The sequence below is a fragment of the Alternaria conjuncta genome, assembly GCF_024043145.1.
Source record: "Alternaria conjuncta strain BMP 0040 chromosome Unknown scaffold_7, whole genome shotgun sequence".
Classification (NCBI taxonomy): domain Eukaryota; kingdom Fungi; phylum Ascomycota; class Dothideomycetes; order Pleosporales; family Pleosporaceae; genus Alternaria; species Alternaria conjuncta.
In genome coordinates, this window is record NW_026250096.1 from 1,525,305 (window position 1) to 1,542,668 (window position 17,364).

Below are 17,364 nucleotides of genomic sequence, written 5' to 3' on the forward strand. Positions count from 1 at the left end.
TTAATACGTAAAGAGATAAGTAGACTAGTTAGTCTACTTAAAGTTTACTATTATGTAAAGTACTACCTAAACTTTCTAGTTTACGCGCTCTATTCTACTATTAGTTTAAAAGTAATACGTAGTAGACAAAAGCTAGTTAATATCTATAAGCTAGTAGAGAGTCTTCTAAAAGCTACTTAACTAGTTAGAACTCTAGTCTATAATAATAGTAGTTAGAAAACTATAGAAACGCTACTAGGTATTGTAAAAAACGTACGCACAATACTCTATAGCTATTAACGTTATAGCCTCTAACTATATATACTTTAATAGTTAGTCTATTATTACTAATAAGTACTATAGCAAGTTAGAAGACTTCTAAGAGAGCTTAGTTATAAAATCTATAGAAATCTGCGTCTAATATTACGTAGTAACTAGTATTAGCTATAGAAGACTCTAACGTTTCTTTCTTAAGACGTATATGCTATAGTAGTAGTAGTTATAGACGTATTACGCTACGTTAGCTAATATACTATTCTAATAATAGTTACAGCGTAGTAGCTAGAATATAGTATTCTTCTTAGAGTGCTCTACTAGACTCTCTTTATACGTATGCTAGATAACTATAGTAGTTAAGAGCTTCTATAATAGTAGCTACATAACACTACGCTAGAGAAGTATACTATACGCACTTACTATATAGTTGCTAACCTACTAGTTAGTACGCGCCTTAGTAGAGAACTTCTAGAACCTATCTAGCGCAGCCTATAGTCTAAGTGCGTAACTATAGTTCTACGTAATAGCCTTATTCTATAACTATTATATATACGTATCTGTAAAGAAAAGACGCTCTTTAGGCTAATATACGTTACTAGTATATTCTAATAACGTAAGTGCTACAATATTAATAAAGTGCATAACTACTACCTTATTAGAGCTTTTTTAAGGCTAATTCTATAAGTGTTAGCTTAGCGCGTTAGGCTGCGCGTAAAGGCGCCTAGGCCTAAACTTAAGGCTATAGTAGAACTAAGACAGCAACTCTGCCTATCTACTTTAGTACTTACTAAGTTTACGCAAGCCTATAAAGTACTCTAAGTTCTTATAGTCTATAAACACTATAAATAGATAAAAAACACTTTACAGCTTACTACTCTAGGCCTTTAGGTACTATACTACTATAAGAAGCTTCTTATTATAAATAGTATAGTTCTACTACTCTATTATTAGAGTAGCAAAGTAGTACGCTATAAGGTAAAGAACGCTATTAATATACTATAATAGGCACCTACTAAGAGCTACTTCTAAGTAGTTATATTTAACTACAGTATTCTAGAATAAGTTCTACTAGACTAATATTAGCTCTATAATAAAGTATACCTTAAGGCGCTTAAACGCTTTATGCTTAGCAGGACTCTACTTAAATAGAATATTTTAACTAGTAAGGTAATGTAAAGGCGCTGCTACCTTAGAGAATCTCTTAATAAAGTTCTAGTAAAAGTTTATAAACTCTAGAAAACTCTAAACATCTATTATAGTACGTAAAAGCTTCTAATTCTAAACTACTTTTAGTTTATTAGAGTCTAGATAGATTACCTTCTCTACCTAAACTATGTAGCTAAGATAGCACACCTTCTTTATTGTAAATACGCTCTTCTCTAAGTCTAAATTTAGACTAGTAGCTTAAAGTAGTAAAAGTACTTAGCGTATCTTTACTATATAATTAGTACGCAATCTACCTATAAATATTAGCACGTTATCTAAATATATAGTTAAGTATTACTCTAGAGTTTTAGAGAGCGCACTATTAATATATTATTAAAAAGTAGTAGAGGCGCTAGTTAGCCTAAATAAGCAGACAAGCTACTTAAAAAGACTAAAACAAGTACAGAACGCTATTAGGTGCTTGTTCTCTTTAGCTACGCAGAGCTTATAGAACGCAGCTTATACGTTAACCTTTATAAACTACTACGCTTATAACATTATACGCAAGGTTTTCTTAATTAGTAGAAGTAGGTAGTAGTTAGACTAAGTAATCTTATTTAATAAGTAGTAATCTACGTAGAGGCGCTACCTACCTAACATCTTCTTAACTAGAAGTACTAGTGCGCCTATAGTAGAGAAGCTAGTATAGATCTAGCTCTTATCTATAAGCTCTATAAGCTGCTGCTGTAGCTCTAATAGTTAATTGCGTAATATAGAGTAAAGAGAGCTCTAAAGAGGCGCAGGTAAGCTTCTATTAGGCTACCTAGCTAACTTAATATAATAGTTTATAGTGCTCTTATAAGAGAGCAACTCTAAGGCCTTAGATTTATTAAAAAGGTTCTAAAAGTCTGCTAGCTTACTAGAGAGCTCTATTATAATAGGCTTCTTAAATAGCGTAGAGGTAAGTATAATAGAGCGCAGCACGTTAATAGCAAGAGTAAGTTTATAAAGGTTTATTGCCTATAACGCCTACGCTACGTCTCTATTATTCTCTACGTTCTATATAAACGTAAATGCTATAGATACTACTATAGGCCTAAGCTCTAGAAAAGATAAGCGCGTAGTAGTTTTCTTTATAATTATACTTTCTACTGCTCTAACGCAAAGTTTACTCTAAAGTATATTAAGAATAATGCTTTTATAGCGCATTTATAGTTTTTCTAAAATAATATTATAGGTAAGTTCTAGAATAACGTAGGCTACTAGCCGCAACGTCTAACTATCTAGATTATACGTTATAGCTATAAGTCTAGAAATAATAGTCTCTTCTAAGAACTCTACAGCCTAGCGAAGAGTTTAAGAAGAAATTATAATATAATTAACTTACAGCTGTAAGGCTGCCGCCTTACTAATAGCGCTATAGCACTTATACTCTAAGTCTACTAAAGCCTATACTACTTTAACGCTATCTAGTAGTAGTAGAATAAGAAATAGGCTCTTATTTATAGACTACTAGATCTTGTAAACATTATTAGTAAGAAAGTTACCTATAGACTTCTCTACTAAGTTAGCGCTTACTTACCTTTAGTCTAGACTTAGACTAGAGGCTACTAGTTTTCTAAAACACTATGTTTCTCTTCTATTACAGCATGTCTAAACTCTACTATTTATAGTATAGTTACGTTAGTGTAGCTTTAGTAAAGATACCTCTACTTACTATAGTAAGTGTAGGCTTTTAAAGCGCGCCTAGCGTTAAAAATATCTTAGAAGATCTAGTTAGCGTAAGCGCTACCTACGCTACGCTCTAAAGAAGCACTAGAAGTCTTTATAGCGCCTATATTTACTATTTAGATATTACTATTATAGTTATAAGCTAAAGGCGCTAAAGGCGTAAAGTTATAATATAAACTCTTTACTTTAGTAGTCTTAATATCTACTATAATAGCCTTATACTTTTAGATAGCGCTGTTAAAATCTAAACGCTAAACGCCTTAGTTAAGAGTAACTACCTATATGCGCTTATTAAGCGCCTAGCGTAGCCTAGCAAGCTTCTAGTTACTACTCTAGCTAAGCCTACCTATCTATGTAAGAAGCTAGCTAAAGTAAATAAAAAAGTTAGTAAAGCTCTATTTTTTACTTTATTATAAGTAATCTAACTATACCTAGGCGTGCTCTTAAAAGTGCTAGTTGCTATAATAGAACTTAAGATACTCTAAAAAAGTAATAAAGTTCTAATAGTTCTATTTACTAAGCTTATAAAATAAAGTAACTTTACGCTGTACTATAATTAAGAGAGACTACTAAATATAAATAAACTAGGCCTTTGCGTTTCTAATAAACTTCTAGTCTATATCTAACCTATGTTTTATTGTAATACGCTATAAACAAAAGTATATTCTATTACTAGTAAATAGCTTCTCTAGAGGTAAAGCCTTATAGTAAGAGGTAGAGGCTACTATAGTAGTAGAAGAACTTAGAGGCAGTAGTACTATAGCTACTAAGAAAGATAGCGTAGATACTAATAAGGTTATAGTTATAGTAATAGGCAGTAACGTTGTAAGGCTAGGCGCAAAGCGTATTAAGGTAATAAAGTTACGTAGTTTCTTGTTTTAGAAGCGCAACGTTACTATTATAATATAGTTCTAGGCTTATATCTTATAGATAGCTACTATCTGCTTAGAAAGCTAATAAAGTAACGTAAGAAGAGAGACTTCTAGAGACTCTTAGGTATTCTGTGCACTAAGTTCTGCTATTATAATACTTAAGTATAGCGTATAAGAAGAAGAAATACAAATATTATAGACTAGCCTTAAAGTGTAGCTATAATAAGCGTTAGTAAAGATATTATATTTCTTAGAGAGAAAGCTTATAGTAAGCCTTACTCTATATACTAAGCTAAGACTTAGGTAAAGCCTAAGCCTATTATATAAAAGCTTACTAAGCTAATAAAAATAAATTTTAATAAAAAAAGTATACTAAAGTATAAAACTTAAAAATAAAAGTTTTTAAAATTATATAAAATAAAAATATTAGTATTATTAAAAGTATTTATTATATAGTAATAGCTTTAAAGGTAAAAGTTTATTTAGAAAAGTTCTAATATAGTATAAGTAGTAGTAGATATATAAAAAGATATACTAACTTATATATAAAGATATATAGTATTTCTACTTTATAACTTACTTTATAACTTATTCTAATAGTTTTTTAACTAATAAGTTATAGTTATATTACTATTTTATTTAAATTTTAAAAGAAATAATAAAGTAATTATATTACTTATATAGTAATTTTTTTAAAATAAGCTACTTACTAGAGTATTAGTAGCTAAGCTAAAAAAGCTTAGTACGCTTTTACGTATACTTTAGATAAAGTATATATTAAACTTTAATTATAACTTATTTTAAGACACTTAGTAGAGAGCTATTACTTATTTAAGACTTAATTTTTTTTTTAAATCTAAGATACTCTAATAACGCTGTTAGTACTAAAACGTAAGCTCCTAAACGTCGTGAATGTATTCGCCTTGGCGCTGTCATGTTATTGAGGTCGCGCGCTTGAGCCACGTTCCTAGCTTGCCTTGACCAACGAACAACCGCATCGACATGGAAGAACGAGTACGACGACGACTCTCCTAAATCACAACTTCACGCGCGCAGTAGATTGCGACTAATTCCTTCGCGACCATGGATATCATACAGGCCGTCTCCGGCTACATCACCAAGATGGTGTCGGTCGGGGACAGCGCTGCGACAGGCACCTCCGCGGCCAAGATGAAGATCCTCCTCCTCGACAACGAGACTGTGGGTTTGTCTGCTCTCCCAGGTGGCTGTACACACGTTACTCATACTGCTTAGGTCCCCATCGTATCCACTGCGACGACGCAATCCGCCCTCCTCAACCATGAAGTCTACCTTACTGAGTACTGCGCCCTCACGATCCATGATGCAATCCACCGCTAATACGTCGGCAGCCGCCTCGACAATCCAAAGCGGGAGAAGATGCGCCATCTGCGATGTCTCTGCTTTGTGCGACCGTCCCCAGAGTCCATCCAAAACTTGATCGAAGAGCTGCGAGAGCCCAAGTACGGGGAATACAACATCTGTACGCGCCTGGAAGAACACAGCGCTACGTACGCGTGCTGATGCAGACAGACTTCAGTAATATAATCAAAAAGTCGTCGTTGGAGCGCCTCGCCGAAGCAGACGACCACGAAGTCATACGCGCGATCCAAGAATACTTCGCCGACTTCCTCGTCATAAACCCCGACCTCATGTCGCTCAACCTCGGATTTCCCGACCATCGGATATGGAGCACAAGCCCGGATGCGTGGAACCAGGATGCGCTACAAAGATCAACTGAGGCAGTCATGGCATTACTTCTGTCGCTGAAGAAGAAGCCTTTGATACGATACCAGAAGAACAGTCTGCTTGTGAAGAAGTTGGCGACCGAGGTTCGCTACCACATGACACAGGAAGAGCAGCTGTTCGACTTCCGCAAGACAGATACCCCGCCTATACTTTTGATTGTCGACCGAAGAGACGATCCGGTAACACCGCTGTTGACGCAATGGACATACCAGGCTATGGTTCACGAGCTGCTCGGAATACACAATGGACGGGTGGACCTACGCGATGTGCCAGAGATACGTCCTGAGCTCAAGGAGATCGTGTTATCGCAGGAGCAGGACCCGTTCTTCAAGAAGAATATGTATCTTAACTTCGGCGATTTAGGGCAAAATGCGAAAGAGTATGTCGAGCAGTTTGCGTCCAAGCAGCAGGGATCGCAAAAGCTCGACTCTATTGCCGATATGAAGCGCTTCATCGAGGACTTTCCCGAGTTCCGCAAGCTTTCTGGCAACGTCACCAAGCACGTCACACTTGTCGGTGAGCTGAGCAGACGAGTTGGCGAGGAGGGTCTACTGGACATCAGTGAGCTCGAACAGAGTCTGGCATGTACAGACAACCATTCCAACGACGTCAAATCGCTGCAAAGGATCATCCAAGATCCAAAGGTGCCGGCTAACAACAAGCTCCGGCTGGTTGCCATCTACGCGTTGCGTTACTCAAAGACGTCGTCAAACTCCACAGCTATGCTGCTTGACTTGCTCGCTGTTGCGGGTGGACTGTCACGCCATCGCATTAACCTCATCACAAAGCTACTAACCTACCATGACTCGCTGCAAGCGACTACGGCGGCAGGTGGAGTGCCGGACCTTTTCCAACCTGGGTCTTTCTTCGGAGGTGCCCGAGATCGACTCAAGGGCTTGAAGGGCGTTGAGAACGTCTACACACAGCACTCGCCTCGCTTAGAGGCTACGTTGCAGGACATGATCAAGGGTCGCTTAAGCCAGCAGCTGTACCCCTTCGTCGAGGGTGGCGGATCGACAAAGGACAAGCCGCAGGACATCATTGTCTTCATGGTCGGCGGCGCAACATACGAGGAAGCTAAGATGGTCGCGCAAGTCAATGCTAGTTCGCCAGGTATTCGAGTCGTGCTCGGCGGCACCACTGTGCATAACAGCACTTCCTTCTTGGAGGAAGTAGAAGATGCCGTCGACTCATGGCCCGAGCCTCCCGCTACATCAGCTGCGGCTCGCCTGAAGAGAGAAGTAGGTAGATAGTCGATATCGTCTTGCGAGGGCGAAGCAATGATTCGGGAGTTGGGCGTCGAAGCGAGTGGCATCAAATGCAGGTTCATATTACACGGGTTGATAGAGTTGCCTCATGAATACCACAATCATCTCAATAGTGTCCGTCAGCACAGCACAGTGCATGCCCCGCGCTAAGGGTCGAGATGCATCCCACCAAGGCCCACATCATTCGTTTCAAGCCGGCCCTGAACAGCAGCGCGGCCTATAGGTCGCAGTCAGCAATCAATTGTTGGGCGGTACCTGCATGACTCCGAAGGCGGCGAAAAGTCTGCTAACCTGCTCAGAGCCAAGACGATGCGACAAGGCTGAACACGTGCATCATCACCAACAGGTGTTAAAGTCATCGGGGTTCCCTGACGGGCCGACATCCGATCGCTCACTCCACCACCTCAGCCACCTTCAAACCTCACCCACACATGGCGCGAAAATGAGGATTGCGAGACATGCCAGAACAAGGACAGGTCTTGCAGTCTCGAGTGGTCCGCCGGAGAAATCCACGCCCCATCAACAGCTGCGTTGAATGCCGCACCCGGAAGTCGCGATGCTCCAAGACGCACCCTTGCCAGAACTGCACAGCCTTCGGGCGCGAGTGCGTCTTCATCACGGTCCCTGAGAGCGCTGCGCGCAAGAAAGAGAGGGAGCAGAGAGAGCGCGCGCAGAGTAAGAGCGGCTCTGGTGTCACCATCCCGGACTGGACCAAGAACCTCCCCGTGCGCACGCAGAGTAGTGCCAGTGTGCATGATGGGTACGAGAATGCAAACTCCGTCGACACCACCACGCCTGGCACGCCTCCGCGAGACTATGAATGGGAAGCCTACCAGCAGGATGTCGAGCCCGAAACGGATGCCTGGGAGAGACTGCCCGCAGAGCCTGAAGAGACGCAGGACGATGTGTACGAGGACGAGAATGACGATGAAGATCAGATTGCGACGGATCTCACGATTCGAATCGGGAGGATGATCATCTGTGAGAACGTCACCGGATTTTTCCGCCCCCAATACGCCGAAGAGGTACTTTCTGCCCTGTCCGCATCTTTTGTCCCGTGTTTCCGTGCCTTTCCATGACCGCAGACTGAATTGTTGTGTAGCTCGGCAAGCTTCTGTCTGAGAGCTTCACCCCGTCGTCATCAGTCACGGGCCAGAGAGCGACACAGTCGTCTGCTTTGCTGTCCGCAGAACAGATGCCGTCCCTTGCACCATCGCTGAACCTGCTGCTAGGTGGCTCGCTGCCTCTACATCAAAACAACGATGTGGAAGCACCGCAGCTACCGACTAAGATGGAAGCAGAGGGACTACTACAGCGATACACAGAAGCTGTCAGCCCTCTTGCGCACGTGTTGCATCTTCCGTCGTTCAAGCGCATGTTTGACCGCTTCTGGATGAATCTTGAGATTGGGAATCCCAACCAGAATTCATGTACTGCCTTGATATTGGCTGTGTGCATGGCTGCTGCGGCGTCTGTATCGCCTCTGCAAGCCAAGTCGCAGTTTGGCATCACAAAAGAGGACCTGTTCTTGCGCTTACAAAAAGCTACGGAGCGGGCATTGCTTCGTGCCCATTGGGCGAAGACGTCCAACATACGGACTTTGCAAGCTTTGACGATCTATTTGGTACTTGAATCGACATTCTTGTTAAAATTCGAGCATACTAACATATACAGATACCCCTCTGTCGAGCGCAGATATCTCGAGCGACGTCTGTCGTAGTTGGTGCTCTGGTTCGCCTAGCACAATGCATAGGCATACATCGCATGAGCCACAGCTCAGCCAACAGCCTAACACCTCTACAGCGACACGTTCGATCGCTCTTGTGGTACCAAATCTGCTTCTTAGACTTCAAGACAGCCGAAGCGCAAGGGCCCCATCCATCCATTCGATCGGACGATTTCGACATTGCGCTCCCGTTAAATGTAGATGACGACGTCTTCGAGTTTGGCAGTGCAAAATGGCAGCAACACCCTGCCTCCACCACTGGCTGGTCAGACGTGACTTTATCGCTAATACGCTACGAATGCAACGAAATCCACCGTCTCATCTTCCGCGGCAGAATCGAGATGGACCGTAAGCACATCACGCTCCACGACCTGCGCGCCCGCGTGGAGGCCAAGAAACGTCAAATTCAAAGCAAATACCTGCAGTACCTGGACGCCAATGTTCCCATCCAACGTTATGCAGGCCTCGTAGCAACTCTCTTAATGTCTCGCTGCGACTCAATGCTCCTCTACCGGCACCTCCCACAAACCTCCCTGCAACCACGCTCAGAATCCGAGAACCGCCTCCGCGACGTGCTCCTCACAGCAGCCCTGACCACGCTCGAAATCGGCGCAACACTAGACACACTGCCCTCGCTCTCAGCATGGGCCTGGTACTCCACCACCTACCAACAATACCACGCCGTCCTCCTCCTCCTCACCGAACTCTACCGCACACCCGACCTCCCGCGAAAAGAGCGCATGGCCACCATCATCGACCACATCTTCGGTCACTGCTACGGCGTCGGCGTCCGAGAGCGCTGCTCAGACCTCCTCTTCACCGTCAAAGAGAACCTAGAAGCCTTCTACGTAATGAAAGGCTTCAACAAAAAGCGCCAACAAATCGCTCCGCAACAACATCCTACGCTCCAACCCTTACCCTCCTTCGGCGGCTCCGTAACGAGTCCCGCGTTTGGCGCGCAACAGACGCCGGGTAATATGCATGGCCATTTGCAGAGGACGCCTACGTCTGGTACGCTGGATGGCTTGAATGTGGATTTCGATAGTATACTCGGGAGCTTGAATGGTGGTGGTGGAGGCGGCGGCGGGGCAGGTGCTGGTTCCGCAGAGGATTACGATGTCTGGGGTGGTATGAGCGCTGGTGCGGGTCAGGATACGGGTGCTATTTTTGTGCCGGTGGATACGGGACATCATGCTGAGTTTGGGACTACGAGTCCGAATGGGGGGTTGCAGCAGTGGGTAAGTCATGTTTCGGTTTTTGATATGGATGGTCAGTTGTGAGGGAATTGTGCTAACGTTTTTGTCTAGGAGAACTGGAATTTCCCGCCTCAACAGCAGAAGTACGAGCATTAATTGGTTGGTGTAGTGTGGTGTTTACGGAAAATGCTCGTGTTCGAATAACGCGAGTAGTGTATACCTGGTTAGTCTGTTGATTGAAATAGACACGAGTTCATCTCAACTTCACGAATGTTTCTGGTCGTATCGGTACCACTCATCCTGGGGGTCTTCATCGACTGTACACATGCACATTCACTTCGCCTCATTGATTGCTTAAGAGATGTATTGAGGTTGAGAACTAGCATCGTTGCTACAATTGAACTTGCGTCTGAAGCTCGACACGTAGACGCTGTGATAAGTTCCACCCAGCTCCAAAACGCCACGACACTGGTGCTTGATGTTCCCTCCAATGTAACGCCATATACGCCTGACCGCACTGCAGTCGAGAATGCAGACCTGATTTTCCGCCAAGCAAGTCGTGAACAGCATGTCGATACGTCAAATGTTGGCATCACCAGCTGGTGTTCCTGACAGTGGAAGACATGAGCTCTACGACAAACTTGTTAGCCAAAGAGAAAGACACGAGGAAGATGGCAAGGGCTAGTAGCGTGCTACTTGAGATTCACTCAACGCACTTCGCTTCATTGGCGGCGGAGGTGGCGGGGGCTTCTTCGCCCTCGATGGAGGTGGTGGCGGAGGTGCCTTCTTGCCGCCGTTGGTCGCCTGCTCACCGGCCTGAGACCAACTCGCTGCTCGCGACATGACGCCGCCGCGTCCACTGCCAACAGATGACGAGGTATCGGGACTAGGTGGCGATCGATCACGGTCACGTCTATATCCGTTCCCGTTAGATGGCGCATAATCGTCTTCGTAGTCATCAGCAAACGTGTTCTGTTGGCTGGCGCTAGCTTGTCGGACTGGACGGAGATTTGTTCGGCCGGAAGATATGACGGAGGAATCAGTGGGGACGCGGGACAGTCGGCGGGCAGGGGAGTCGTCTCGGTAGCCATTGTTGTTCTCGTAAGTCGAAGTGCGGCTAAGAGAGGGGCGTAGGGAGTAGCCACCAGGCGACTGCTCAGGGCCAGGGGAGCGGCTGCGCTGGGACGAAAGCTTAGGAATGGTCATGCGAGCGGGCTCAGGCTCGGGTTCTTCTTCGACTGGGTTGAAGCGCTCTGCGTAGCCGTGTGCAGTATTGGATCGGGAGCGCGCGGGGCGGCTAGGCATAGCCCTGGTGTCCCTGTGTCATGTGTCAGAAATGTGCTAGGTCTTATGCTGATCGGAGTGTCCTCACCTAGCCGGCCATTCCCGCTTTACGTTGAGCAGAATCTCACGACAGCGGTCGTAGTAGCTCAGTTCTGCCTCGAGGAAAGCAGTCAGGTCCTGGACCATGTCGACTTCGGACTCCTTGATGTCCTGCATCCTCCGGAAGACCTCTTCGCTAGTCTCCTCGTATTTGGCCTTTTGGGCACGTAGTTCCTCCTCCATGCGGAAGTCTTCCTTCTTCGTCTTCTGCATCTTGGCGAGGGAGGTGTCGTAGGCCAGACGGCGTGTCTCGAGCTTCTTGCGGGTAGACTGAGACGAATTAGCTTCCATGCCCGCAATTGTTCTGATGCCGCCGTACCTGGTACTCCTTCATCTGAATCAAGGAGCGTTCAAGACCCTCGAGCCATGATGACGTAGCCCCTTGGACATACGTCTCCTGTACTCGCGCCAGACGTTCGTTTGCTCGACCCAGTGCTGCTGATAGTTAGTACGCAGACAGGTGCGATTGGCGTGGAAACGCACAAGACAGGCAATTGCCAAACTCCGAGTCGGGCTCAAAGTCCTCGCCGTGGGTCACCATGGAGGAACCCAGATGGCCACCTGGTAGCTGCTTCTCCTTGTCGGCGCCCTCTGCGCGCTTGGAGAGCGACTTGACGTAGACAGCCATTGCGCCGTGCATCTTATCCATGCCTGGAAAAGTGTCAGTATGCGAGGCTGGAGCTGCTGCAGGGCGCGGATTCGTGCATACCCTCATGACGCAGGTTCATTTCCACTTCGAGCGCCTTGAACTCGTCGGAGAGACCAGTGCGGGCCTCTGCGCCCATCTTCTCGTTGGTCCATTGCTTCAGGCGGTCGAATTTCTTGTTGATGTTCATGATTGCGGTGCGGTGTGCGTGGGTGTCGTAGGGAAGTGTGCAAGCAGCAGAATGACGAGGGGGCTGCGGCGTGCGTAACAAGATATGGGCCGTGTGCAGGGTACAGCTATCGATACCACCAGGGAGGCAGGCGCGGGACGATCAACACCCGGCGACAGAGACCAAGTGGTGCAAAGTAAGGAACAGAGGAATGGATAAGAAGAGGAATGGATGCCGCGAGATAATACACGTCAGGAGGGAGAGTTCGCAATGGCGGGCGTCCTACGGCAAAAGTTGAGAGCCAACGCGTGTCAATATACAGCAGCAGGCTAAGCAGGCGCGACCCTGACCCATTATTCCAGAAACCACAGACCGTCTAGGTGCCCTCCAACGGCGATCAGCGTCGCCCAAAGACGCGGCCCAGCCAGTCCTGACACAGCGGGACGACATGTCGCTATTCCGGGGTTTGCCGCCCTAATGCTTCCGCCGGGCGCCCCATCTACTCACCACAGCCAACCCCTCCACTATCGCCTTTTGTAGGCATGCCCCCCGTTTCACCCGTCTTGCCATACATTGACCACGGTTCTATTCCTGGCAGCCTCCGTCATGGTTTGCGCAATCAGGCTCCGTCTCATGGATGCTGAGTTTCACCCTCGCCACCGTACCAAGGAAGCGTCTTTCTTAGCTACTCTCTGTTCTCTGCCCGACTTCACCGAGCAAATCACCGGAATCAGCAGTAGGCTCCTGTTCGGATCCTCTCCTATCGCGCAGCAATGGGGATTCGATAGACCTACAGAAGCGCATGTTGGTTGTCTAGTGCGCCGTCCAGACTCTTCAATATGCAGCCATAAAGGACGCGAACCCAATCTCCTTCCTTTATCAGGTCAAGCGGTCTTTTCGGCAAGCGCGATATATCACCTGGCCTCTGAAAGCAACGCGATATAGCTGGAAAGCAATCCTTCTACAGTGTAAGCTACCTTGGCATATGCAGTCAATGTGCTCGCCATCTCACACGATCGCACTGCGAGCATCCGCTCATCACGGTCCCAGCCTCTGTTCATGTCAAAAAAAAAACCTTTGTCATATTGTATTCATTACTCACGACATCAATAAACTCTGACAGGAAACCGAGACAACATGTCCTAATCTACCTCGAGACGATTACCTTTCAGCTCGCCCCGCCATACAAACCGCGTGCACGTGACTTGGCAAGCGCCATCTCCAGGGCTCTTCGGCCAGCTGGAACTTCAACCTCAAGTTCGCGTCTCTCCTCAGCCAAGGCAACACCACTTCAACTGCGCTTTCGCATTCGCTTGTATTCCGCGCAGTCGGCTTCTTTCGGCGCATTGTTTGCCCAAACTAGGTTTCTTTATTCCAAAAAGTCCCGTCCATCTCAAATCATACGAACGAATTTGATTCATTTCTGATCGCGCTACATCATCGCGCAATGATTCCACTGCTAGAGAAGGTGCCGTGAGGATGTTTACCACAAGGAGTGGACAGACATGCGCTGCAACTTCAGGACTGGGCGGACTAGCCCGAAGTTGCGACGAAAAGCGTGACGCACATGGGCGCGCCTGCAGCCAACACGTAACGCTTGCGAACTCGAAGGAACCCGACTCCCAGTGTTCTCATGAGCATATTCTTGGTGTCGCCATCCTTTCATCTACTTGACATCTGTTGTGACGCCTATACAAGTCAAGAGGAGGACCGAATGGGCAGAGGCTGACCTATGTTTATGAGCAACACCAGGGCATCCGTGGAGGGTCTCGCGCTTTTGTCGCGACTTTGGCATGTCCACTTGTCGAGCGTTTCCCCGCCCGATCAGCGCTTTCAAAGTGGCCTACCGGCTACATCAGCACGACCGCCCTAAATCTCAAAACCGCCGTTGCGCAGTGGAGCGCATTCAAGGAACGAAAGCCTGACACAATTCAATCTCGCCGGTACACTTGCACCCCGAATTATGATTGCGCGTCTCGAATCACGTCTTAAATAAGTATCCTCGACCCCCTTCTGGGCTCGGAACAGAACAGCAAGAAACCATGTTAGGATACTTTTAAGCCGCTGACTTTCTTAACAAAGCATTACGAGTTGGGCGAGATGCAGCCATACGATCAGACTTGTGAGCAGGAGGTTCTGGTGGAAGCTGTGGTGAAGAGACGGCACGCTTGATAGCTGCCCTTGGACGTGGTCTCACTATATGCGAATTGAGATATTGCTGTAGTACTTCGCGAACATCACGTATATAGCCGAATTAAACTCCTGGACTACAGAGGTTGCCCTGATCCCATCGCTGCTCTGATATTGCTACCTTTTGACGCTTGTTTTGTCAAACAAAGGTGCCCTGATGAACGTGTTCATTGTCCTGCATTACAGGGACCCAATCAGTCGATCTTTGGGCTAGCGAAAGTAGCATTACCTCATGCCTGCCTAACCGTGCTCTGTTCGTAGTTCCTCTCCTCGTCCCGCAACTGCAGCCGCAACTACCACCACCAACATCAACCCCCAAACACCACCAACCATGGCCGATTCCGATTCTTCGCTGTCCTCTGCGCCCCCGACCGACGACGAGATGGAGGTCGAGGTTTCGGAAGCAAGCGCTGCAAAGGCCGTACCTCAGAAAAAGAAGAAGAAGAATGGCACAATCTTGACCTTTTTCAAGCATCGCTCGCCCTCGCCGCCTCCAAGGAAACGAGCGCCTTCTCCACCGCATGAGCCTGTACCAGAGGATAATCCAGACATTGCTGTACGTGTTGGACGCGTCCGTCGCGTCGTGACGCGCCGCATTGCACCGCAATCGCGCATAAATCCTCCACCCAGACACCGCTAATGCCATGCGCTATAGTTCATTGTAATGTTTCGGTCGCGCTTCAACGAAGCCTTTCCTCGCGGTTCGCCTCACGTAGGGCCTCAAGACATCGAACAGGGTGTCGCGGAGGAGACGCCGTCCGCCGATGTCGAAGGCTTACTATGCGCCCTGCTTGGGCTCGTCCTCAATCGCAAGAAACCTGTCGAGTCAGTCCGACCCCTTTGATCTTCACAAATACATACTCCCCGGTCGCGTAGGCCTCACAGATCGGATGGCATAGTGCACGCGCTGACAAGTTGTGTGTTTTACAGGAAGGGTCACTACGGTCGCGCCCTCGAAGAGGCCATCCAAACCCAAAAATCACAATGGCCCACCAAATGGACTGGCAACCCCCTCAGCGGCGGTCGCAACTTCAACACAATGACAGCAGATGAACGGGTAAGTCGCCGTCTGTCCTGATATCGCCAGATGCTAACTGTCGCCCAGATCACCCTCCTCCACTCTCTCTGCCTCTGGAGCCTCAACCAAAACGAGCAAGTCAAGGTCATGATCAATACCGCATACAAGTCCCGCACTACCAAGGACAAACAAGATACAAACATCCCGTTGTCGGTACAAGCGTGGGGTCGCGATGGTGACAAGCGCCGGTACTACCTGGTCGAAGGGCAGAATGACACCCACTTTCGCATCTACCGCGAGAGTGATCCCAAACTCAAGAACGTACAGTGGATCAGTGTCGCTGGCTCAATCGATGAGCTAAGAGCGCTTGCGACGAAGCTGGAGGAAGTAGACGGACACAAAGAGGCCAAGGCACTCGGCGAGCGCATGCTCAACGCTGTGCCACGATTCGAGGCTTCAGAAAACGTATGTCCTCGTTCCTTCTATACATCGTCTTGTGCTAATAACCATGCAGAAACGCAAGCGACGAGAGTACACCCGTCAGCGCAAAGACGCTTTCACGCGCCCAGAACTCGGTTTCTCCCTATACGAAGGCCGCACCCGTGGCAAGCGCCAACGATATACGTTTGATGAAGAGGACGATTTCGACTCGGACAATACATCTGTACGTCGGTCAGGGCGGCAGTCAGGCCGCGACACACCCGCTGCGCCTTCTGGTCCTACTGTCACCGCCAGCGGCCGACAGGTCCGGTCTCGAGCAACAGGTTTATACGGTGAGACACTACTCAGTGGACAAGCCACCGATCATCCATCGCCTGCAACTGGCGATTACGTACGGTCTGATGTGTCGGAGGAACCACAGTCAGGCCCTGGCCGATCAACCCGCGCCGCCAACAGGGGCACTACCAACGGCCGCTCACTGAACCGGACAGTAGATTCCGAAGATGAGGAGGATGCGACATCTTGGGACGGTGGAGATGATGACGAGGAAGAGCCAGATCAGATGGAGCTCGACGATGATGAAGACGATGCGGCGGAGGATTCGTCAGATGAGGAGGAGGAACCACACAGCCTCATGGTCACCCTGCGTTACCGGAAAGGCGCAACGGATGGCTCTGCTGCTCCCGATCAAGACGCACCCATGGCAAATGGCGTCGACCACGATGCGACAGCTGCGACACCAGGCGACACAGGCGCGCCCAAACAGCCCGAGATTGCGCCTGCCCCAGAAACCTTAGCTCCCACATCCGAGCCCAGTTCCACCATGAACGGGATCTCCCAACCTGTCGTCCCCGTTGCAAACCAACAGCTTCCCACAGGCAATCCAGAAGCACTCCCCAAACTCGATGGCTTCTTCTCAGCCCCAACACCACCCTACAGCGCCCCCGAGGAAGCACCAAAACACCAGACTCCCGTCGACGTCCCCACCAATTCTTATGAGGCACCTCCGCCACCGCAACATCCCACACCTGCTCCTACCGCCAGCTGGCAATAGATCTGCCTGCGCACTTAATCAAGCCGTTTTCTCATGCATGCTACACATCGTTTCCAAAATCCCCCGTGCGGCTGTCTTTGATTCAATTTTATACACGTTGTTCTTTTCTTGTCCTGTCCCTGTCATAGCTAGAGAAAGACAGATACCCATGGCGTTTTCCGTTTCTTTACCTCCTCTACCTGAAGATGGGAGGTGAGATTAAGGTGTTGTCTCTCGTTAGGTTAGCGTTGTGTTAGGTAAAGTCTGGGCCGAGATGTCTACAGTTATATCGGGTGTTGCTCATGAGTGGTAGATAATGGCACTTTTGCACAAAGAGAATGATAGCCTAGGTTGCTGGGATACAGATACTCGGTGTGTACTGAGGGGTTAGCAGATGAAGTTTAATGGATGCAACTTGTGTTGTCATTATGAGCAGCTGTGCGATTGTGTTGTGATGCGTCCCGTGAACCAGGTACATGCACAGTATCGTGAGCTTCATATTTAGCGAAGCTCACAATACTGT

General features: G+C 47.5%; 4 protein-coding genes across 4 annotated transcripts; 3 read left to right on the forward strand and 1 right to left on the reverse strand.

The window, feature by feature from the left end:
• Positions 1-5,087: 5,087 nt before the first annotated feature.
• J4E85_005638 (uncharacterized protein) lies at positions 5,088-7,024 on the forward strand (the record flags this gene model as incomplete). Its single annotated transcript, XM_051469882.1, has 4 exons — positions 5,088-5,204; positions 5,259-5,323; positions 5,375-5,505; positions 5,556-7,024. 4 exons carry the CDS (start codon positions 5,088-5,090, stop codon positions 7,022-7,024), a joined length of 1,782 nt encoding a protein of 593 aa, XP_051326713.1.
• Positions 7,025-7,497: 473 nt separating this feature from the next.
• On the forward strand, positions 7,498-10,117 carry J4E85_005639 (uncharacterized protein; the record flags this gene model as incomplete). The annotated part of the gene is made up of 4 exons (XM_051469883.1): positions 7,498-8,064; positions 8,142-8,663; positions 8,714-10,003; positions 10,073-10,117. 4 exons carry the CDS (start codon positions 7,498-7,500, stop codon positions 10,115-10,117), a joined length of 2,424 nt encoding a protein of 807 aa, XP_051326714.1.
• A 525-nt stretch (positions 10,118-10,642) lies between these two features.
• On the reverse strand, positions 10,643-12,180 carry J4E85_005640 (uncharacterized protein; the record flags this gene model as incomplete). Its single annotated transcript, XM_051469884.1, has 5 exons — positions 10,643-11,279; positions 11,334-11,614; positions 11,664-11,779; positions 11,828-11,995; positions 12,054-12,180. 5 exons carry the CDS (start codon positions 12,178-12,180, stop codon positions 10,643-10,645), a joined length of 1,329 nt encoding a protein of 442 aa, XP_051326715.1.
• A 2,500-nt stretch (positions 12,181-14,680) lies between these two features.
• Positions 14,681-16,862, forward strand: J4E85_005641 (uncharacterized protein; the record flags this gene model as incomplete). The annotated part of the gene is made up of 5 exons (XM_051469885.1): positions 14,681-14,905; positions 15,005-15,174; positions 15,280-15,406; positions 15,455-15,832; positions 15,882-16,862. The coding sequence occupies 5 exons, from the start codon at positions 14,681-14,683 to the stop codon at positions 16,860-16,862; spliced, it is 1,881 nt and encodes a 626-aa protein (XP_051326716.1).
• Between the last annotated feature and the right edge of the window lie 502 nt (positions 16,863-17,364).